The following is a 19,913-nucleotide window of genomic DNA, read 5'->3' on the forward strand; positions in this document are numbered from 1 at the left end:
AGCTGAATGATCAGTCCAATCATCTTTGTCATAGAGTTTGTATATTCGGGAAACATTGATAGGATATAGGTATTGAGGCAGAGAGCATAAAAATGACAAGTCGAGACCCCCTCTATCCATAGGAAAAATGTCAAGCGCAAAGAATACAAACAAAACACGTATGGCACAAAGAACCCAAAAGACAAAAGAGATGGAGGAGGAGAAAATCAAAATGAAAAAGAGCTGTTCCAACAATGCCATCAAACTTTTTTCTTTAAATTCCTATGTCCAAAGACACACACAAACAAAACAAAAAAAAAAAAATTGACAAAATAGCTGCTTCATCAAACCCCCCCCCCCAAAAAAAAATGTTCTTTTACTTTCTAAACGAGGCAGCGACCAAATAAAAACAGTTTGTGGTATCACACAATCACTCGGGTATTTGCGGTACAAATGCAATTTATGGGTATTTCCTTTTCTGTCAAAGAGTAATATGATTAGTAATAAACGTTTGAAAGTTTTGGACGATGTGGGCCTTAGTGTCTTCAGATAATAGAGAGAGAGAGTCTAAGCAGTCGGATGAAAGCTATTATTAAAATACTGACCGGGAAACAAAGTGGCAAAGAGAGCTGCGTAAAAGGCCTCGTAAAGGAGGAAGGAAATCAAGTGAAAAATTTAGTAATCAAATATAAGTAACTGTCAAAACCGACGGTAGGATCATCTTAGGAAAAAATTTACTCCGACGGTTTCATCTCAAACCATTGAGTGACGGCTTGAGTCAGATCGTGATGCCCCAGGATGACGACGCAGCTGCACATGAGCGGACTGCGGGCGAACCGTCCCTTGCGATTAATGACGCTCACTTCAAGCTCACGTGACGGCAAGTCGATCGGGACCACCGTGTACTCGAAAGTTTCGTCAAAAACTGGATTGACGGTGTCTTTTACAATCTGTGAACCCCAAAAAAGAGCAAATGAAACAGGAAACTCCCATCAAATGAACAAAACCACACGCAATTGTCGTACCTCGGTTTTACGTTTGCTGTTGGTCGATCGATCTGGAAGTAGGTAGAGTTTCACATAAGGGTCGGGCGGATCGGGTTGGTCTCCGCCCGGCAGTTGGCTTTTTTCCACACGGCAGATAAGGAAAAAGAAGTGTCCCATCATTAATACGAAAAGTTGGCAAACTACCCACGGCTAACAAAATGTATAGGATACCTGACTTTGTGCACGACGATAATTAGTCTCTGTCGCTGACTGCTATAGCGCAGTGTGAGCTGCACTTGACTGACGACGCCAGGGGGCAACCTGGGATGACCAATTATCCGAAAAACACACGCGTCAACACAATGCGATTCCATGTATACGTATACTACGTCAAAAGTTATAACCGTAACAACACACACACAAAAGATGGCACGTACCCGCCCTTTTGCCTCCGCCGAATGGACGAATTCGAATCGCGGTCGAGACTCAATTTAGCCGCAGACACCAGAGTGTTGGTTGAAGAGCTCATCGATTTGTCTAACGACGAAGTTTGTTCGCTTCTTCCGCTATCGTGCCAAAAATAATTGCGAATTATTTCCAAAAACTCCCAGGGGCGTGGACGCGACAAGGAAAACGAGGAAAAGAAATATATTATACCCCATACCCTAGGCTAATGGTGTCGCCCGCGGCGGATGATGATGATCCTGAAGCGGAAGTTTGCATGTCATTACCTCCGGGTGCATCCGATTTTGGCTCCGGTTTGGCTTTCATCGAATCAGAACTTGAGGGTGGCGGCGTACTGGGAAGAGGTGGATCGCTGGCGAAATCTCCCGTATCCAAAATCGATTCGTTTCCTTCCATGGGCTGCCCGGGTACCATCACCTGAATAAACGGGGATCAACTTTTTTACCACCCACTGAATTGTCTGATAGAATCGAGACTTTTACCTTTAATCGAATGGAAACGATGAGTTTGCTTTCGGGACCAGAATTTTTCAAGCTCAACGGCTGATGACTCAATTCCATGTTGGGAAGAGTTAGCAAAGACACTAGCGTTATCTTCTCCCCACCAAGTTCTCCGCCCGTTTTCTGATCCATAACCTATCCGACGAAGAAATCCCCCAATCAAAACGAAATGATAAAATGTGATAATGATGTAAATGGATTTAAAAAAAATTTTACTTTTAAATACAGATCGTCCGATTCGGGATTGCAGACGAGGAAGACAAGGGCCTGCTCCCAAGTGGGATCGCAAGTACGCATCCGAGCTGAAGTTTGCTCGCTACGGTTGCCGGCAGTCACGATCACATAAGGATCGGGTTTTGAAGATGTCCTGGCGCTCTAATGAAGACAATAATCACGTTAAGCGAGCTCGGATTCAATTTGAATCGAGTGATCCTTACGGGGAGGGACGTGGCCGAGTCGACGTACACTATGAGCAGCGCCGAACTGAGTCCCATGCTTTGTGTTTCAGCGGCGTGCTGGAGAGAAGAAAAAAAAACAAGAAATCAATAGTCGCAGCTGGCGGAACGGTATGACTTTAATTGCATTTACCATTTTTAACATGACTGGGTCGTCCATTAAACTAAACCAAGTCAACTCCAGATGGATCATTCCTGATTTGACGTCTTCCAACGTCACCCACTGCAAAAGGTTGAAAAATACATTAACTTTTTAAATAATGTAACGAATAACTCATTAGAACATTACCATATCTTTCTTTCCAGCTTTGGCGATGCTGTAGATATCAATCGTGGCCCTAAACGATACAAGAAAAAAAAAGAAAAGAAAAATGCTAAAATCTCATCGATTAAATTAAAAGTTGAATCACAAATACGGGCAGCTGAACCAATTGCAATCCACAAGCCTCCTTCTAAATATTCCTGTAAACATCCCAAAGCGCCATTCAAGTGCATGCCGAAAATGTAAAACGGTAAAAAAAACCACAGCCCTTCCACCAAGCTAGATTATACTCTAAGTTTATAATGGAATGAATTCCGGTTGAACGCGCGACTACCTACGATATTAGCGGTACGCTTTATACCATCGCCGATTCGCCAATTTACAGTAAATGTAAATCACTACGGGGAGTCAAATTCCGGTTATTGTCGGCGAGTCGCAATAAAAGGCAAAAAGCTTTAAAAAAACCAATTAGGAAACAGCCACGGGCGAAACGAAAATTTGCAATAAAAACAGACAAACTAAACGAAGAAAAGACCAGACGGGGAAATTGGAAAAAAAGAAACCGAGAAGCGAGTGAAAAGTGAAAGAAAAAAAAAGAAATGAAAGAGAAATCACCTTCCTAGATAATCATCATTCTGTATGCCGGGAAATCCGGCGTCGTAATCCCATACTTGGATGAAACAATTCTGGGCTCGCAAAGACTCCACTTTTGCCTTAGAAATAGTTATAGGTTGTTCTCACTTGTCAAGAAGGTTTACAAGGATACTCCATACGTCAAAGTATCCACAAAATTGAATAGACTAAACATTCAAACGATGTAAACTTCTAGGCATGTTAAGAACAATTAAAGAGGAAAGATCTAACCACCAAAAAAGAACTTTCACAAAGCGCAACATGCACTAGAAGATTTACTATTTAATAAACAATGGCGATTTTGCAACCATCAGCAAAGGGGTTTTGAGACACTTACCTATTAATGAAATCGTCGTGGAATGAGGCTGTTGTGAAACAAAAGTAGCACAGTACGTGACAAAACAAAAGAGTAAGATGAAAGAAGAAATATGTAACAACGGCAAAGGATAATTAAAAAAAAAGGAAAAGGGCGGAGCTCAGCACATGTAAGAATATAAAAGGCGAAACGAGGCGCCGGATGAACTGCTGTGTGTGTGTGTGTAACTTACTTGCCCAGCGGATCATCCTCTCCACCCGTTTCATCGCGATCGAACATTCTGAGAAAGCAGAGCTGACTTCTTCGCTCGCTTACAACATACTTCGTGAGTGGCAAAAAAAAGAAAACAAATGCAAAAGTTGGAAACGCATCAGCACACTTGGAATCAAAAATGCACTCTCTCGGCTAAATGCAATCATACGGGATTACTTCAGGATTCTTTTCTTCTGTTTTGTTTTTACAAACGCACATTTATCTTTTTTGAATCATCTAGTGGACTACTTTTCTTTTTCTTTTTTTAGTTTTACGTCTGTTGGACCAGTTTAACATCCCCCCTCACGATTGCGTGCACAACTTGAGACTTTGAGAGCTTACCTCGCAGTAGAAATCCCATTTGGGATTGACCGTGTTGTAGATGGTTTTAGTGCGAAACTCTTGAGAACCGACCGTGATGATGGCGTAGGGATCTGATTTTCCAATGCCCAAGACGCGATCCATTTTCATCAATTGCTTGGCTTCGATGACTCGGACTCTTAGCACGCCCTGTACAGCAACAACAGATAAGTTGTTGTTTGCCGTCTCCATTACAACTTAATTGCACCGACAAGAGAGATACTTACAGAAGGTTCGGGAATTTTCACGACGATGGGGGACACGACATCTGATAGCGTGAAACTTAGTTTGTTGGGTAGAACAAGGAAAGCCCCGATTTGTTCAATAATTACGCGTCGCAGAATACCACTGGATTTGTTCACAATGAAAATAAAAATGAGTACGACATTTTGTGAAACATTTCAATTGAATATTAAAGCAAATCGAAGCAAGTATAATAATGAATAAGTGAATATACTTTAAGCCAGGCATATCCAATACGTCTACCACGCCAATAAGATTGAAATCTACAGACGGGCTGTTGAGGAAAAAAATTTGAATGCCACCAAAAAGCGGAATTTGCGAAATTAGGGGTTTCATAATCACACGCAGCATTCCTGACATCTTATAATTGAAATGAAACATGTGTGAGAATATATTGATTCTGTTTACATGAACAGTATAGCTTAGCTCGTGAATACCTGAAAGTCCTTGATACCGCCTTTAAGTCCTTTGATACTAAAACGAATGTCGCAATCCCCTGCATAACTGAAATAAAGATTTAAAAAAAAAAGGTAAATGAGATTTTTTTTCTCGACGAAAAGATGGTGAATATGTGGCAATTTACCAAATGTCCATATCCATCACAATTTCATTACGCGAGACATTCTTATCGTAAACCTTAACGCCGCCAACTCTGAAGGGCTGTATACAACACATACCAAGGTTAGGGGAAACGTGGATTGCAAAAAGTTATTTTCAGAGTTATATACCATAGTTCCAAGAGAAATCTTATCCATTTTGAATCCGCCCAGCTTGTAGGCCTTCAAACTTTCACGTATGCCAGGCTGAACGGCTTCCAAAATGATGTTTCTCACGTAGTGTCCAACGTTTGGCCACACTTGCTTCAAAATCTGTTGATGTAAAAACAAACAAACAAAATCAAACCATGTGAGAGATTGTTGGCGTGTACAAACAAGTTGGCGAGAATTTGTTTCCTTGTTTACAGGAAATCACAAATAAACTATTGCCAACTTATGTTCTTCCGACTTAATTTATTGACTTTAAAACAAAGTCGGAAAAAAACAACACGAGGAAAATGAATTGTATTTACCTTATTGAGCCATTCTGCTCTGTCAAAATCCGGAAAAAAAACCTGTGTGGAAAAAAGAAAGAGGGGAAACTTTAAAGAAAAAGACACACAAAAAGTGAAAGGTAAAAATAGAAATGCTTTCTGGGTAGGGCAGATGCTGTCTAGTATATACAGTCAATTGGAATAGTGCCAAAATATAAACTACAGAAAGTATAGTAGTATACTGATATCACATTAACGCTCAGCTAGCCAGCACATTAACACCCACATTAAGAAATATGAATATGTATGCACACGAGGATGTATGTCATCAGAATTTGTCACATGAAATTTTTAAAAGAAAAAAGATAAAGAGTGATTTGGCACTTACCCAAGAAGGAAGATCACTGACCCGGGCCATGATAACATCTTTATCATCATAGAGAGCTGAAGCTCGGGCAGTACTCATTCTGTAATTTCTCTCTTTTCTCCATTGATCTGTAGCTGCCGTGATTCCCACTATGCCGAGTATCCAGGCTATGGAGAAGTTGAAATACCCCATGGCATAAACACCAACAACCAGAGGTAAGTGTTTGGCGGCAATCTTGCAGAGCCCAACCAAGCTTTTCCCGAGTGTAGGCGGTGGTTTCCTTTTCTTCTGATTGGCAGGGACAATCTCTTTCTCAGGAGAAGGTGTCTTACTTGCAGATGGCGGCATTTCGCGACTGACGGCGATGACATCATCAGATGATTTTGTGTCGGTCATTTTGTTAGTCTGCCTGTTGTTGCTTACAATACAAGAGTCTGTTGCTGTGAAAGTTTCAAAGTTAGAGAGCTGTTGTTGTTGAAGAAGTTCAGATTTCTAAAATCATTACTCACCTGTTTCTAAATATGCTGTCTAAGACACACGTTCATATGGAAAATCATTATTGGAAGCAAGAAACTGCACGTACAACCACTTCCCCTGAACGCCAAACTCGTACTGTTCCGGAACACTGCAAAGAAGCTCCATCTATCTCTGGAAGAAAACAAGGGGGGAATATTATTTTCTGCTTGTTTTGACGTTGGTTGCCATGGTGATGACAAAAACGGCGGCTCATTTGAAAATGACTCTCGTTATTGGGAGGATTTACGTTTTTCTTTTATATTCTTGATAGTAAATTCGTCGTTCACTCGGTTCGTCTAATAATCAATGGAGCCGAACAAGAAAATTTGTTGTCTGTGAAATATGACACTTAAAACATGTTTTATTTATTGACAGGCATATAATACAATTGCGCATGAACGATCGCACAGAAAAAGAGACAAAGGTTTTAGCATTGAAATGATGTCCTAATATTAGTTTTTTTTTTCCAATTTTCAATCAAAATCCAATTATTCTCTATTACCCATACTTCAAATCCTCAACTTTGTAGCTGTCACCCTTTCATGGACCACAACAATAGCTGTGCTTCCGTGTCGCAATCCCAACTCCGGTACGGTATAGACAAAAGATTCCATTGTTTTTGTTTCTGTGAAATCGAAAACTCCCAAATTATTATTCTGCACAAGAAGATAAATCCATTAGAGTATAAGACATCCACCAGTAACCTTTCCAGCCGCCTTAAACTAAAAATAGCCATCAAATTCAATATTCAAATGTCTCCTCGAAAACGTATATGTAACAGATCATTGTGCTAATTTTGTATCCAAATATGGAAGTGTCATTGATTGAGAATGATGTCATGCTGACTTCATATTTAAGTGTTTTAAACGTGCTTTATTGTGAGGCACGCATAATGGATCAATGATTTCACCTGTACGTGATTTAAGTGTACAATTACATTTCCGTGACTGTAACCTCTAGAACTGCGCGGTAATAGAAATGTTTGGGTAGATATAAGATGATGTTAACTAGCTAGTTGGTGCCATTGTGTTGCATTGCTATTCGAGAGACCAGACCTGAATTTAAGTTTGAGTTAACTCAGAGCTGTTAGTATTATTATTTTTTATTTCCTATTTTTATTCTGAGGTAGAAAGTGTCACAGAATTTTCGTTGAAAACATCTCCCCGCCCTTTTCCCCCTTGTCGGTAAAAAAGTGGATCGTTTATTTCTCCTGCTGCGCGGACACGTCAGTGTATGTATGGCCGTACATTTATCGCGTGACATTTTTTATTGCACAAGTGCATACCACCTGTGTTTCAATGAAAAGAAATACATTGTGAGTCGACTCTAAAAAAATATCCTACAACATGACCGAGTCCATATTTTCCCCACTCGTCTACAACAATAAAAGTTTCTGAAAGTTTAGTATTCCGGCGATGCCAATCCAACCTTGCGGACCTGTTCCAAAAATTGTCCAAGTGTCACTTGAGTAAAGTAGCGCGGGACAATAAATTAATAAGTGCGTGTAAAAGGTTCATCAGGGATGCTCCAGGCAGTGAGGCAATAAATAGTTGAACAGAAATAATAGCGCAACTTCAAGTTCTCCTGGGAACAACTATTTTCCTATTATAATGATTTTTTGTCGGCGTCAATCCTGTTTGTCGCTGCTTACCGGTGCCATCATTGGTTGCTGTCTCATCGCATTCGTCAATCAATTCCTTCACCTTCTGTAAAATATAATTAGAATTATGAAATTTAATTTCAATGATTTTCAATTCACTATTTTAATTTTGCTTTAGGCTTCATCAAAACACCAATGTCGTATCAGCAACTAACACGGTCAAAAATCAGTCAACTAAAAATGTGATCCGTTCTTTTGTTGACAAAATTGTCATCGGTAAATTTTTAGAAAATTTCATTTTATGCGCCGGAAAATGTTGAAGTGTATGTTCTCTTAATTCTATTAAGACGAAAAAGGGAAAAGTCTCTACGATCGAGTCCGCATTTTATGTTGGGTCATGACGACACCCGCCAATCACGACACGAAAGCTCGTGCCGTCAAGGAGACGTGGGGGCCACGTTGCAACGTTTTACTTTTTATTAGCACGGAAGACGGTATACGTGTCATCATTTTGATGTGCAAAGTGATATAAATTATCGTTTGAATTTGAAAAATTACAGATCCGAAATTGCCAACGGTCAAATTCGAAGTGAAAAGCGGCCGGGACGGATTGTGGGGAAAGACCCGGGAAGCATTTCGTTACGCTTGGGATCGTTACCAAGATGAAGTGGACTGGTTTCTCAAAGCTGACGATGACACGTATAATTTCATCTGTTGGGTGTATTATTCAGAAAATTGAAATGGTGTATCAATTTAATTTGCAGGTACATCATTGTTGAGAACTTGCGGTATTTTCTGTCGGGATTCAACACGTCGAAACCGATGTGGTTCGGCCACAAATTTAAAGCCCTTATAAAGAACGGATATTTTAGCGGGGGAGCTGGTAATAAAAGCATCAATTAAATACTATTTCGTTTTGTTTAATTTTTAAAAATTCAAATTATTTCAATAGGTTATGCACTGAGTAGAGAAGCTACCAAGAGATTCGTCAAAGAAGCGTAAATATTTTTTTTTTTAATTTAATAATAATAATTTAATTAATTAAAATTTATTTAATAATTTTATTATTTAAATTGTTAATGATAATAATTTTTAAAATCAGAATTGAAGAAATGATTTTCTTTTACTATAATTGCAGATATTTTAACGAAAAGATTTGTCGGAAGGACCAGGGTGGAGCGGAAGATGCGGAAATGGGTTGGTCGTTCTATTCTTCAAAGAATTAATATTATTAATTGAATTAATTTTTTAAAAAGGAACTTGTATGCAAAATCTGAACGTGTCGACCATGGACACAAGGGACTCGCAAGGGAGAGGAAGATTTTTTCCTTTCAATCCTGATTCGCACTACAATCCCGGTGATATTCACGCCGGCGATTATTGGTACTGGGATTACATCTACTATCCTCCTACCCAGGTTTGCATACGTGTCATCATTATAGTTGAGTGGTAGCAAATTAAAATTTACTTTTGATATTTATTAGGGACGCAATTGCTGCTCGGATAGTGCCATATCCTTCCACTACGTCGATCCGAATTTCATGCGGATGCTGGATTTATTCTTCTATCAAATCCGTCCTTACGGAGTGCTGGATCAACGCCCTGCCGTTCCAGAACCACCGCCGGATGTCGAACTCAAAGCAACTCGTTGGTTCGCACCTCCCAAACCGACGCCTCCGTCGACGCTTCCGCCGCCGACGACTACCACAACAATCAAGCCGAAAGAGAAGGAAGTTAAAGCTGCCCCCGATAATAACAAGAATAACATAACTGTTGTGAGCTCAAACGATACCAAGAAAAACTGATTGCTAGTAGGTCTACGGTAACACGAGCTATACTATGTTCAGTTACTGACTATGGTCAGTTTTGCCAAAATCAATAATTCAGTTCGTTGTTGGTGCCACACTTCTGACGATGTATTTTGAAAAAGTCAGTTTGATAAACACGTGCTCAAAGTTACGTAACTAATCAATGGGAACAAGTTGAATGGGAAATTAGCGTTGGAAAAGTGCGTCAAAATAATAAGCAAAACGTTAAAAAAGTTAAGTCTAACAAAAGAAGCGGATTATAATATGTTTATCCGGCTTGGGGGCAAACCTTGTAACCTGGTGGCAGGCAGTCCAAATTGACACCGGGTACAAATGTCCGTGTCAGTTCAGTCGAAACCACCGACCAGGTAGTTGTCGTCACCGTGCTGATGTAATTCGGCCAGTAGAAAAATCGTTTCACTTTCAGTTTTTGATCCCTTTCCGAGTTGGCTCCTGATGGTGATCCTGTGCTATCTTCCTTCGACGAAACGATCTCGATAGTCGTGGATTCACGGTCGTCAGCCATCATTTCGTTGGTTGCCCTTGGCAGAACGGTAGACAACACCCTGGGAAATGAATTATAACTAAATGAGTTATAACATTCTAATGGGCGGATTCATTGAACTTACAGTCCAACTTCGGTGGGATTGATGGGAAATTGGCCATCGTCTTCTGCTAGGAGCTCACGCTTTCTCCGGCAGTTGGGAACAGCGGCCGGAGCCACCGGAAGTAAATTACCGCGAGGAATGCACGACGAGAAGGCGATGGATGTGCAGGTGGAAGTGATGGTGAAGGTGGCAGCTCTGGTCAGGAAATTATGTCGAGTGTTGCCGTCGAAAAATCGTTTGTTGATTTGATCCTGGATCGGGAGCAATGCTGGCCGTTGCTGCCCCATGTTCTTGTTCCTGGACTGGACATATCCGTTGGATTCGTACTGATTGCCCGGCGATTTTGGATCCATTTGGTCCTCCTGAAATAATGGGTTATAATTGGAATCAAAATTTTATTAGCCATCAATGTTACGTTGGTGCGGAAGAAGATGGGATTGATTCTCGAATCGCCATGGATTCCTTTGCGGATGTCCGGAAGGTAATCGCCATAAGTAGTTGGATAAAATTGCGACACCCAAGGGCGGAGCATCAATATCTGCTCACGATATTGTTGATGACTGACGGCAAAGCAAATGGACAGGAGGATGATGAACTTCATTCTAAATTCAGAAAAAATTTAAAATGATGTAATTTAATTAAATGATTAAAACTTTGTGTAATCGAGATACCTTGGAGATATTTCTTAGAGACTAGATGATGCTTGTAGCTGAACTGAAAGTGAACTGATGTTTCACCAATCCGCCAGTTCCTTTTATACTATCCGGAATAAAATTAGAATTTTCCATAATTCTCCGGCTATTTGAAATGTAGTTACAGATGGTGGTTGGGGTAATAACAGCCAATTTCAAGTGTGAGTAGACTAATTGATATTATTAAAACCACTCCGGTTAACGTCAAGGAAAAAATCGCGTCTCTATAGGCGTCCGTCACCGATGGCAAGGTTAACGTTTTGCCATTGGCGGATGCGCGTTGATGGTTATAACGTTCCATAGTCTTTATCGCCATACTATGCAGAGCGTGAAAATCTCATCGAGTAAATATAGGAGGAAACTCTGTAAATAGAATAATTTGAACATAATAACAGTGGTTATGGTCTTCCAAATTCACTAAGATTCTGTTTCCGGTTATTATAGTTATTCTGCACTGAGACGAAAGTGAATGGATAATCTTCAAACGGAATTTATTTCGACTGGCAAGTATAAAAGCAACTTGGAGGCTCAACTCAAAATGTAGTTCGTCTTCAGCTCGACTGTCAAGTCTTTTAACAAAATAACTCCCCCAGGATTTTTAAAGTAATTCACAATTTCAAAACTTGAATCGAGTAAAGTCCTAACATTAAATGTTTTTCTTAATTATACAGAAATCAAAAATGAAATTCATCATCCTCTTGTCCGTTTTGGTTGTTGTCACCCAACAACAATACAATCAACAATTCATGGTGCCTCGATCCTGGTTGCCATTCTCTTATCACCAGTCATCCCATTATGATGCGGATCCTCAGCAACACGGAATTTACGACTATTCACCCTACAATCGTCTGGGACCAGTATTCATCTATAATGACGTAATTAAATTCATTTGTTCCGCCCATCAGCTGTCGGCTAATTAACAATTATTTCTGATTGCTTCCCCCATTCAGGATGAGACAACCGGATCGATGCCGATGGAAAACCAGCAGTACGTGGTGAACCAACACCAACGATATGTCGAGCCCAGGGTCAAAGACTATGGACCACACCGAAAATTTCTCAAGTCGATCCAGCAACAGAAATTCCTGTTCGGAAGTAGCACCAGTCAGCAGCCGTTCACCAAGACGGCCACGTTCTTCATCACATCCACTTGCACAGCTCTAACCGTAAACTGAAACCAAATCCAATCAAATAAATATATTTTTTAAATTAATTAATTATTATCCTAAAATAATTTAATCAATTAATTATTTTCCTAAAATAGGTTTCTTCGTGCATTCCACGTCTCAATTTACTTCCGGCTGCTCCGGCCGCTGTGCCCAACTGTCGACGCAAGCGCGAATTCAACCCGGGTCATCTCGGAGAAAACGACAACGGCCAATTCTCCATCACGCCCAGCCAAGTGCGGATGTAAGTTTCCGTTTGCTGGAGGTTTGCCAGCATGATGAGATGGATATAGGATTGATTTTTTTTAACACAATACAACAGGATGTATCCTACCGCGCTGCCGGATGCCACCACGAAAGATAATAACCGAAGGATTGATATCGTTTCGTCGAAAGAAGACAACATCATGGACATCACCTACGCATCCGGAAAAGGAATTTCCATCTCCAGTAAGGAACCCATCATGAATCATGGACGATTCCTGCCCTGGTATTTCTTGACATCGGTGACTAAAACTACCTGGGGGGTTGTCTCCAGTGTCTTTACCAGCACATACGTTCCAGCGGTGAACTTGAACTGTTTGCCGCCCAGTTACATCATCTGTCCGGAAGCTGGAAAATAAGCAATTCCAACTGGTTTTTGGTTGTTATTACCCTTTATATGGTTATTGGGCATTGTTAATTTTGATTGATTACTCCTTTTCGTTTATTTAATTTGAGCGTGTATTACCACTTAACCAAAATACACGGTTCTTAACTATAATTGTTCAATTAATCAGCCATTAATTACCAGGTGTGGGGATCGAACCCACGTCTCTATTCAGAGACCAGATCTTAAGTCTGGCGCCTTAACCACTCGGCCAACCTGGTCTATTTATCAAAAATTCAGATGTAAAAGTCTCTAACGATGAAGAAATGCCTCTAATTAATCTATTCAACCCAAACCCACAAATAATTACAGAAGCAAAAGTGCAAATAAATAGGCACACAGTAATTTAACTGGAAGCTGCTAGTAAACAATTATTAACGATTTTTAACCGGATGCAGCGCAAACTACGTAACCGGGCGGTATACAGGCGACACAAACGATATCACCGGCTGCTTGTGAAAGCGCTTTACATTGAACAGTTGGCGCCGGTAAGATAAGATTAACAGTTTGAGTGCTGGTCGTATTGTAAAATACGTATGACGAATAAGTCGACGTGGTGAATGCCGTCAAAGTCGACACTGATGTCGTCACCGTTGTCGTGGGAATAACTATAATCGAGTTAATTACAGACGTCGACACGGACGTTGTCGTAGAATTCTCAAACATTAACAAAGTGGAGAATTGAAATCGGTTGAAAAAGAATCGCTTGCTCCTACTAGTACTTTGTTCCTCATTAGACATTTCATTTTCGTCTTTGGACGATGTCAGGTGACCGACAGGGGAGGCCAGTTCACCTGTTGGTGTAGGCAGAGCAGTGGGCATCAATCTGAATGAAATAATTCAATTTGAAATCATTCTTTTAGAATTCTTAAGTTGGATTTTACTTGAGCGTTTCCGTGGGAGAAACGACAAACTGCTGATGCTCTTCATCATCATCATCGATTGCCCTTTTCTTCCAGCCGCAAGTAATGGGGACTGCCGACAGCTGGAAAGACGGGACGCATTTGATGACCGACGTGAGTGTCAAAGTGGCCGTGTTGGTGGTGGTGGCCGTGCTGGTGCTGAACAGAAAGCTGGTGGAAGTGATGATGGATGTCCTGGTCGACACGGCGAAAGAAGTGCTGGTTGCGGTGCTGAAATCTGTCAAGAAAGTTGTGCTGGTCGATGTGGTGGTAAACGTTCTGAAAAACGGGTTGTTGTTGTTGCCCGAATTGAAACCACTCAGGAAGAATCGCCTTGAATAATTATCATTTAACGGATAGTTAAAGTCTCTGATCCTCGACTGGGTGTCTGGGAAACCTTTCGTGTTATTCAGATTGTCCGTGGCGGTCGTCCAGTTCGGATTCTCATTCTGAAAGACGGAACATATTCAATTACTTTTTCAATCAAATTATCTTATGTCAGATTTACTTGGAAATAGATGGAGGTCCTAGGCGGATTTAAGTGACGGTGAAAAGGAATTTCGTCTATCAGGTGATAATTATTGATGAATCGATGTGGCAAGTAGGGCGATGGAAACCATAGCAACGGGACATTTGGCCGCTGGAGGTAAAATTGATGAGAGGTGACCAAAAAGGCCGACAGCAGGAAAATCAGCGAAAATCTCATCTAGCATACAACGAATGAATTTGCAATTTTAACTTGGAATTGATATGAGTTTAGCAGAATTAGTCAATTAGACATTAGCTACCTTGAAAACTGTTTTTACCTCGAAGGGCTGGTGGTTTCTGCTCTTTTACCGATGGACGACAAAGCTTTTTATACGACGAACAAAAAAATCGGCAGTGTTGTGTTTTTCGGCTTTGACGTTTCAATTACCAAAATAGGAAATTTGCTTTTCCGTAATCAAAGCAAAAGATCTTTGGCTTGACAAACACTAAGGGGCATTATGCAGAACAGGTGTGTAATTCTGTTACACGCTATCTTTCGAAATCATAATTCATTAGCAATAAAAGTTATTCACTCTTAATGGCTTCCAAAGAGGGTAGTTCTGAAGGTCTTTTTATTGTGGCGGTTTCGGTCTAAAAGTAATTATCTGCGGGTTTTGTGCAAATATTTACTTTTAGCTTGAGAATGGTAGGATGGCTCAGGCGGTTCAGTGTAACTTGATGAAAATATTCCCGATCCGTTCAGCGGATATCGAGAGCAGGTGAGAAAACCGCTTATTGATCGTTTTTGAGCGATTTGGATTTGGGATCGATTTTATTTCTATATCGATATCTTATGGCTAATTAGAATATTAGTGTCGTCTGCTTCGTTTTAGTTGTTTCGAAATCACAAAAAATGTGTTCGTCGTATCGCTGATCTCTGGTGTCGCGTATCTCCATGCTCTCCCTCCAGTCTCCACTACGTGCTGTTTGGCAGGTATATGTTAAATGGAATGATTTTGGGAGCTTAAATAGAAGAGTTTAACCTGTTCCAAATTTGTCAAATCTCAAATGTTAGTTTTTAACTGGCATATTTAATCATGTAGCCCTGTTGATGCATAGCAGTTTTTTTGCTCCATGTAAATAATCTTTTCCTTCATGCAGATTTGAGGCCTGAGGCAGCCAGCCATCATAACCAAAAGATATGCAAGTTTTGCTTGTGCACCTGTCATTAGCATTCAGCAACAATTTCAGAAGTCATCATCGCTTTGGTAATTTTTGTTACTTTTGTTCCTGCAACTGCTAGATTTTTTAATGGTGCATGACTTTCCAAAATGCAGTGTGTATTATGTGGAAACCTTAAATCCTCCTTTTTATTTAAAATTTTAACAATTAGAGTTTACCAGTTTTCTGATTCTCACTTCGCAAATTTTTTTTGTAACCCATTTTTCATTTAGATAAACAGCACCCTGTTTCATTGGAGAGACTACCGATGTCGGTCGAGTTCATCTTCTCTTTAAATCACCTCGGTCCTCGTGTACGCCCATGTGAATGTGGTTGTATTCACGAGTCTGAGGCCCTAGCCTTTTTCCTATGCCGCCTGGTGGATTCAACTTTTCAACGAAGGGAACAACTGTGAATGCCTGGCTGACTTCCCAGGCTTAAAGGTACGAAAAATGTATTTCTATTCTTTCTATTTGACTATTTTAGTGGCTTACGTATACGATAATTCCTGAGCTTTGTAGTGGACTGGGCATTGTTTTCTCTTGCCATTTTGTTGACTTTGGCGGTACAACTAGAAACATTCAATCTGAAGGTGCAAATCCTCATGTGACAATTGGTCACACCATGTTGCAATTTTAGTTTTACGGTAGCCGTAACGTTTTACGGTCGTTACAGTTTAAGGAGGAATGAAATTAGAATCGTTAACTTGAAAAAGGATAGGGAGGGAGACGGATTCTTCTTGAATGACAAAATTTAGATTAGAATCCACGGTACTGTCGAGTGTCGACCGTCGTGTTGTCGACCTTACACTTAAACAATTTACGATTTAGCTGGCGCAGTTTGTCGTGTGACTTTTTGTTTTTTAACCCGCTTCAATTTTTTACAACCTTCTCCGTTAACTTCGTCTAACTAAAAGAATCTAAAATGGAAAAACATTTTATTTTCTATCGACCCGGATTATTTCGAGTTTTCTTTTTTGATATGTGTTGCTCTCTGCTTTTGTTATTGCTGTGAACTTTCAGGATGAAACCATTTCCAGATATTTGAATTGAGGTTGTCCCACACCTCTTCCATTGATCTCTGAACTGCGCATTTCATTTATTGGTTTTTTTTTTCACGAATAACGTTCAGGTTATTCTCTTGATTAAACTATTGAAAATAGATTCGACTTGCTCAAACGAATGATGCTGCTAAAAATCTATTCACCCGACAGCCACATGCCCTGAGTAAAATTTTATAAGTAGAAAAAACAGGAGAAAATATTGCAATTAAATCCACATAAACGATAACATACCAAGCTAGAGCTGAAACAAAAATAATGAAGGGATGCAGTGATAAAGTTTTGTGGTGCGTCGTCGGTTAAAATTAAAATTACTTTTCACAAAATGCGCTTGGTTGTCAACTTGAATCATTCAACTTCAATTGGCTGGAATATCAGAGATTCAGAGCTCAATTTGTCATTTTAACCGGCAGCAGGGCAGCCGGCAGCCTACCGGTAAACAGGGCGCGTATATATCGTTGTACATTAGCTGCGGCTTCTGTTGCACACTGAGCAGCTGAGGCTGGATTGAGTAGATTTGCTGTTTGTGTGGCAGTCGAGTTTGAAAATACAAACGATTGATAATCAAAACAGGAAATTAGTTTTTTCGATATCAAAGCATAGATCTTGTAAGCAGAGAGGACATGGAGAACACGAGTGTAATTTTGTCACACAGTGTCTTTGAAAATCTGATTTCATTATAGTAATAAAAATTGAAAATGACCACGGTGATCCTAGCAACCTTTGGCGGTACAACTAGAAACATATTCAAACTGAAGGTCAAAATCCATTTCAGTTTTTCACTAGCCTTTAACTCCTTATTTAAATCATTTAATGTTACACGAAAAAAGGATTGGGGAATCAACCGGCACTTAAATAAGAAAATCAAGTTAGAACTCATTACTCATAGCACTTTATGATGTCTTGACAATTCACAATTTGCTTAGTTGATGGAAGACGCGTAACTTTTTCAATCCGTAAGTTCGCTGCAATATTTTTCAGCCATCTTAATTTCAAGAAAAGAAACATGAAATAGAAAGACAAAATTTGCTTTTTCTTTCTTTCTTTTCTTTTCTTTGGAAGTGTGTTGCTCTGTGTCTTGTTATTGCCGTGACCTCCAACACGAAACCTTGTCCGTCTGCTGACGCTGTTGCTCAAATTGAGGCTGTCACCTCACACACCCCCCGCATTCAACTCACCAGCACGGTGTACTTCATTTGCTGTTTGTTATACACAACGTTTTCACAAACTCCAAAAGAAAATTTGACTTGTTCAAACAATAAGCGAATGATGCTGCTAAAAATCTATTCAACCGACATACTCTCAGTAACTTACAGTGAAAAAAAGCAGGAGCCGTAATAGAATGAAATCTAAAGGTTACATCAAGCTAGCAGGGGGGAAAACACACGTCAGTTAAGAAATTAAGAAAGTTCAATGATTGAAGTTGGTAAACTTGAATAAAATACAGTCAGTAAATAAATACGGTGATAACTTTGTGGTGCGCCATCAGCGTCAATTGAAACATAATCAATTTAATTTTGAATTGAAGTTGATGGCGCACCCCAAAGTTATCGCCGTATTTCTTTACTGACTGTATTTTATTCAAGTTTACCAACTTCAATCATTGAACTTCAATTGAAAAATAAAAGATTGATTGATTCCGGTATTAATTAGTGCAGACAACGTAGCCTACTGGTAAACAGGCAACGCACTGCGGTATGGCAGGTACTGCACCAGCAGCAGGTACGGCTACTGCTTGACATTGAACAGTTGGCACTGGGTTATTGATTAGATTTATAATTTGTGTAACAGTCGAATTAGAAAATACAAAGGTAGTGGAGGTTGTTGTAGCGAATGCAGTAGCAGTGGAAATTGACTGAGTCACCGTTGTCGTGGGGATAACGATAACCGTGGTCGATGTTGTCGTTGCCGTTACCGTCGATGTCGTATAGAAATTTCTGTTTAGGAAGAAAAGTCGTTTATCTCTTTTCTTATCTTCCTTGCACCCCTCGGCAACTTCGTCTTTGGAGGATTTCAGCTGTTCGGCAGGTAGGGCCAGTTCACGTGTTTCCGATGGCAGAGCAGTAGGCATCAACCTAAATGCATCAAATGAAGCTTCGATTTTAGTTAATGTTATTTGATGGTGCTCAAACTAAGATGTTACTCAAGTGTTTCCGAAGGAGAGATAACATATTGGTGGTGTTCTTCATCATCTTCTTCGTCAATTCCTCTTTTCTTTCTTCCACAAGAAACTCGATTTGGGAACAGTTGGAAAGAAGGGACGCATTTCACTACCGAGGTGAGCGACAAAATGGCTGTGTTAGTGATGACAGCCGTGCTGGTACTAGTCGTCGTGCTGGTGGTAGTGCTGGTAGATGTACTGGTAGACAAGCTAATCGTTGTGAAGGTACTAGTAGTTGTGGTGGCAATGAAATTGGTGTTTCCGAAGCTATTGGCCAGAAACCGTCCGTTCTGAGACTGGCTGTTGGATAGCACTGCTGGCCGGTTGCCTTTGATCCTTGATTGTACGTCGGGATATTCATCTTGATCACCATCGGTGTTACTTTGGCTATCCGCTGAATCTCGGTTCAAATCTTCATGCTAATAGTGATAAGAATTCATCTTATGTAATACGAGTTGAGTAGAATTAGCATATTTCGCCGATCTTAATAAAACAGCAACCAACTCGACGTTTTACAGCCAAGTCAACAATTATGTGATAAAACTGATAATTAAAAATTCCTTTTTTACAATGAAATAACTTACAAAGGCAACTAGTGGTTGGTAATTGTTCAAGAAGAATCGTGCTGCGGGGTGAGGTGCCAGCCAAACAAATGGAATGTTAGGCCGTTGAAGATAAAATTGTTGAGACACGGCAACGAACGCCATCAGGAAAATCAGCGCAAATTTCATCTGCAATAGTATCATTGATTAGATCTGATGCATACGAATTTGAATACGTATATGAGTAGGCAGTAATAGATAACACATGAAAGGAGTAAAAGTTTAATAATATTATACCTTTGATAACGTTATTTCGGCGAAGATGCAGTGTGAAAACTGCTGCTGTGCCTGATGATGAAGTTCTGCTCTTCCAACGATACCTGGCAGGGCTTTTATATACCGAACCGAAAAATAATAATTCAAAAAATAACCGCAGCACAGGAGCTTTGAAAGTTCTGTCTCACAACAGAAAGGTTGGCTTAAAAAACTCAAATTCTCTTTTAATCAAAAGACTACCTTTTTTTATTTCAATGTCAAAGAAAAAAGAAAATCGGGCGATAACCAAAAGTGCACTCGCTAAAAAAAGATGTCCTGCGAATGCAAGACAATTTTTGTCCATTTCACGTAAAAGACATTTGTCCAGCAATTATAAGATTTTTTGTCTGATAAGAA

General features: G+C 40.0%; 6 protein-coding genes, 1 long non-coding RNA gene and 1 other non-coding gene across 11 annotated transcripts; 3 read left to right on the top strand and 5 right to left on the bottom strand.

Moving 5' to 3' along the window:
- Positions 1 to 22: 22 nt before the first annotated feature.
- LOC124316163 (extended synaptotagmin-2-like) lies at positions 23 to 6,474 on the bottom strand. Of its 4 annotated transcripts, none has more exons than XM_046781937.1 (20): positions 6,358 to 6,474; positions 5,870 to 6,288; positions 5,521 to 5,562; positions 5,180 to 5,320; positions 5,035 to 5,111; positions 4,889 to 4,955; positions 4,666 to 4,811; positions 4,436 to 4,556; positions 4,191 to 4,358; positions 3,263 to 3,360; positions 2,675 to 2,723; positions 2,519 to 2,608; positions 2,368 to 2,445; positions 2,147 to 2,305; positions 1,913 to 2,065; positions 1,630 to 1,847; positions 1,403 to 1,531; positions 1,197 to 1,286; positions 1,005 to 1,101; positions 23 to 929 (listed from the first exon to the last, which is right to left on the bottom strand). In XM_046781937.1, the coding sequence occupies exons 2-20, from the start codon at positions 6,242 to 6,244 to the stop codon at positions 714 to 716; spliced, it is 2,514 nt and encodes an 837-aa protein (XP_046637893.1). In that variant the 5' UTR covers positions 6,245 to 6,288; positions 6,358 to 6,474; the 3' UTR covers positions 23 to 713. The 4 variants fall into 4 exon arrangements, with proteins under 4 accessions (XP_046637893.1, XP_046637895.1, XP_046637894.1 ...); XM_046781939.1 differs by lacking the exon at positions 3,263 to 3,360 and adding an exon at positions 3,829 to 3,917; XM_046781938.1 differs by having other exon boundaries at positions 5,870 to 6,282; positions 6,358 to 6,468.
- A 1,269-nt stretch (positions 6,475 to 7,743) lies between these two features.
- LOC124316353 (glycoprotein-N-acetylgalactosamine 3-beta-galactosyltransferase 1-like) lies at positions 7,744 to 9,923 on the top strand. The gene is made up of 9 exons (XM_046782249.1): positions 7,744 to 8,072; positions 8,143 to 8,240; positions 8,312 to 8,458; positions 8,525 to 8,663; positions 8,729 to 8,847; positions 8,917 to 8,962; positions 9,103 to 9,161; positions 9,221 to 9,381; positions 9,449 to 9,923. Exons 1-9 carry the CDS (start codon positions 7,975 to 7,977, stop codon positions 9,767 to 9,769), a joined length of 1,188 nt encoding a protein of 395 aa, XP_046638205.1. The 5' UTR covers positions 7,744 to 7,974; the 3' UTR covers positions 9,770 to 9,923.
- A 57-nt stretch (positions 9,924 to 9,980) lies between these two features.
- Positions 9,981 to 10,736, bottom strand: LOC124316541. The gene is made up of 2 exons (XM_046782542.1): positions 10,402 to 10,736; positions 9,981 to 10,338 (listed from the first exon to the last, which is right to left on the bottom strand). The coding sequence occupies exons 1-2, from the start codon at positions 10,731 to 10,733 to the stop codon at positions 10,041 to 10,043; spliced, it is 630 nt and encodes a 209-aa protein (XP_046638498.1). The 5' UTR covers positions 10,734 to 10,736; the 3' UTR covers positions 9,981 to 10,040.
- Positions 10,737 to 11,610: 874 nt separating this feature from the next.
- On the top strand, positions 11,611 to 12,883 carry LOC124316477. The gene is made up of 5 exons (XM_046782453.1): positions 11,611 to 11,675; positions 11,744 to 11,947; positions 12,023 to 12,238; positions 12,337 to 12,482; positions 12,561 to 12,883. Exons 2-5 carry the CDS (start codon positions 11,753 to 11,755, stop codon positions 12,859 to 12,861), a joined length of 858 nt encoding a protein of 285 aa, XP_046638409.1. The 5' UTR covers positions 11,611 to 11,675; positions 11,744 to 11,752; the 3' UTR covers positions 12,862 to 12,883.
- A 139-nt stretch (positions 12,884 to 13,022) lies between these two features.
- LOC124316376 (mucin-5AC-like) lies at positions 13,023 to 14,617 on the bottom strand. Its single transcript, XM_046782286.1, has 4 exons — positions 14,596 to 14,617; positions 14,298 to 14,495; positions 13,772 to 14,238; positions 13,023 to 13,713 (listed from the first exon to the last, which is right to left on the bottom strand). The coding sequence occupies exons 2-4, from the start codon at positions 14,493 to 14,495 to the stop codon at positions 13,272 to 13,274; spliced, it is 1,107 nt and encodes a 368-aa protein (XP_046638242.1). The 5' UTR covers positions 14,596 to 14,617; the 3' UTR covers positions 13,023 to 13,271.
- On the bottom strand, positions 13,026 to 13,108 carry Trnal-uaa. The gene has a single exon. It is a non-coding gene; the product is annotated as a tRNA-Leu (tRNA).
- A 550-nt stretch (positions 14,618 to 15,167) lies between the features above and the next one.
- Positions 15,168 to 16,750, top strand: LOC124316680. Its single transcript, XR_006911945.1, has 4 exons — positions 15,168 to 15,251; positions 15,419 to 15,525; positions 15,712 to 15,921; positions 16,501 to 16,750. It is a non-coding gene; the product is annotated as an uncharacterized LOC124316680 (long non-coding RNA).
- A 1,412-nt stretch (positions 16,751 to 18,162) lies between these two features.
- Positions 18,163 to 19,701, bottom strand: LOC124316416 (endochitinase A-like). Its single transcript, XM_046782349.1, has 4 exons — positions 19,539 to 19,701; positions 19,284 to 19,430; positions 18,682 to 19,118; positions 18,163 to 18,613 (listed from the first exon to the last, which is right to left on the bottom strand). The coding sequence occupies exons 2-4, from the start codon at positions 19,428 to 19,430 to the stop codon at positions 18,184 to 18,186; spliced, it is 1,014 nt and encodes a 337-aa protein (XP_046638305.1). The 5' UTR covers positions 19,539 to 19,701; the 3' UTR covers positions 18,163 to 18,183.
- Positions 19,702 to 19,913: the final 212 nt, after the last annotated feature.

Source organism: Daphnia pulicaria, chromosome 12 (assembly GCF_021234035.1).
Source record: "Daphnia pulicaria isolate SC F1-1A chromosome 12, SC_F0-13Bv2, whole genome shotgun sequence".
NCBI classification, from domain to species: domain Eukaryota; kingdom Metazoa; phylum Arthropoda; class Branchiopoda; order Diplostraca; family Daphniidae; genus Daphnia; species Daphnia pulicaria.

Bases quoted from the DNA above. Each gene is read 5' to 3' on its own strand.
- LOC124316163 (XM_046781937.1), bottom strand. From the start codon at position 6,244: ATGACCGACACAAAATCATCTGATGATGTCATCGCCGTCAGTCGCGAA. The intron at 4,812-4,888 runs GTATTCACGAGC...TTCAATTATAAG, and splicing joins GCGGTATCAAGGACTTTCAG to ATGTCAGGAATGCTGCGTGT. The intron at 2,609-2,674 runs GTAATGTTCTAA...AACCTTTTGCAG, and splicing joins AAGCTGGAAAGAAAGATATG to TGGGTGACGTTGGAAGACGT.
- LOC124316353 (XM_046782249.1), top strand. From the start codon at position 7,975: ATGATTTTTTGTCGGCGTCAATCCTGTTTGTCGCTGCTTACCGGTGCC. The intron at 8,073-8,142 runs GTAAAATATAAT...ATTTTGCTTTAG, and splicing joins AATCAATTCCTTCACCTTCT to GCTTCATCAAAACACCAATG. The intron at 9,162-9,220 runs GTTGGTCGTTCT...TTTTTTAAAAAG, and splicing joins AGCGGAAGATGCGGAAATGG to GAACTTGTATGCAAAATCTG.
- LOC124316541 (XM_046782542.1), bottom strand. From the start codon at position 10,733: ATGGATCCAAAATCGCCGGGCAATCAGTACGAATCCAACGGATATGTC. The intron at 10,339-10,401 runs GTAAGTTCAATG...TTCATTTCCCAG, and splicing joins AATCCCACCGAAGTTGGACT to GGTGTTGTCTACCGTTCTGC.
- LOC124316477 (XM_046782453.1), top strand. From the start codon at position 11,753: ATGAAATTCATCATCCTCTTGTCCGTTTTGGTTGTTGTCACCCAACAA. The intron at 11,948-12,022 runs GTAATTAAATTC...TCCCCCATTCAG, and splicing joins CAGTATTCATCTATAATGAC to GATGAGACAACCGGATCGAT. The intron at 12,239-12,336 runs GTAAACTGAAAC...TTCCTAAAATAG, and splicing joins CCACTTGCACAGCTCTAACC to GTTTCTTCGTGCATTCCACG.
- LOC124316376 (XM_046782286.1), bottom strand. From the start codon at position 14,495: ATGAGATTTTCGCTGATTTTCCTGCTGTCGGCCTTTTTGGTCACCTCT. The intron at 14,239-14,297 runs GTAAATCTGACA...TCCGTCTTTCAG, and splicing joins GGACCTCCATCTATTTCCAA to AATGAGAATCCGAACTGGAC. The intron at 13,714-13,771 runs GTAAAATCCAAC...TATTTCATTCAG, and splicing joins TCTCCCACGGAAACGCTCAA to ATTGATGCCCACTGCTCTGC.
- LOC124316416 (XM_046782349.1), bottom strand. From the start codon at position 19,430: ATGAAATTTGCGCTGATTTTCCTGATGGCGTTCGTTGCCGTGTCTCAA. The intron at 19,119-19,283 runs GTAAGTTATTTC...TATCACTATTAG, and splicing joins ACCAACCACTAGTTGCCTTT to CATGAAGATTTGAACCGAGA. The intron at 18,614-18,681 runs GTAACATCTTAG...TGATGCATTTAG, and splicing joins TCTCCTTCGGAAACACTTGA to GTTGATGCCTACTGCTCTGC.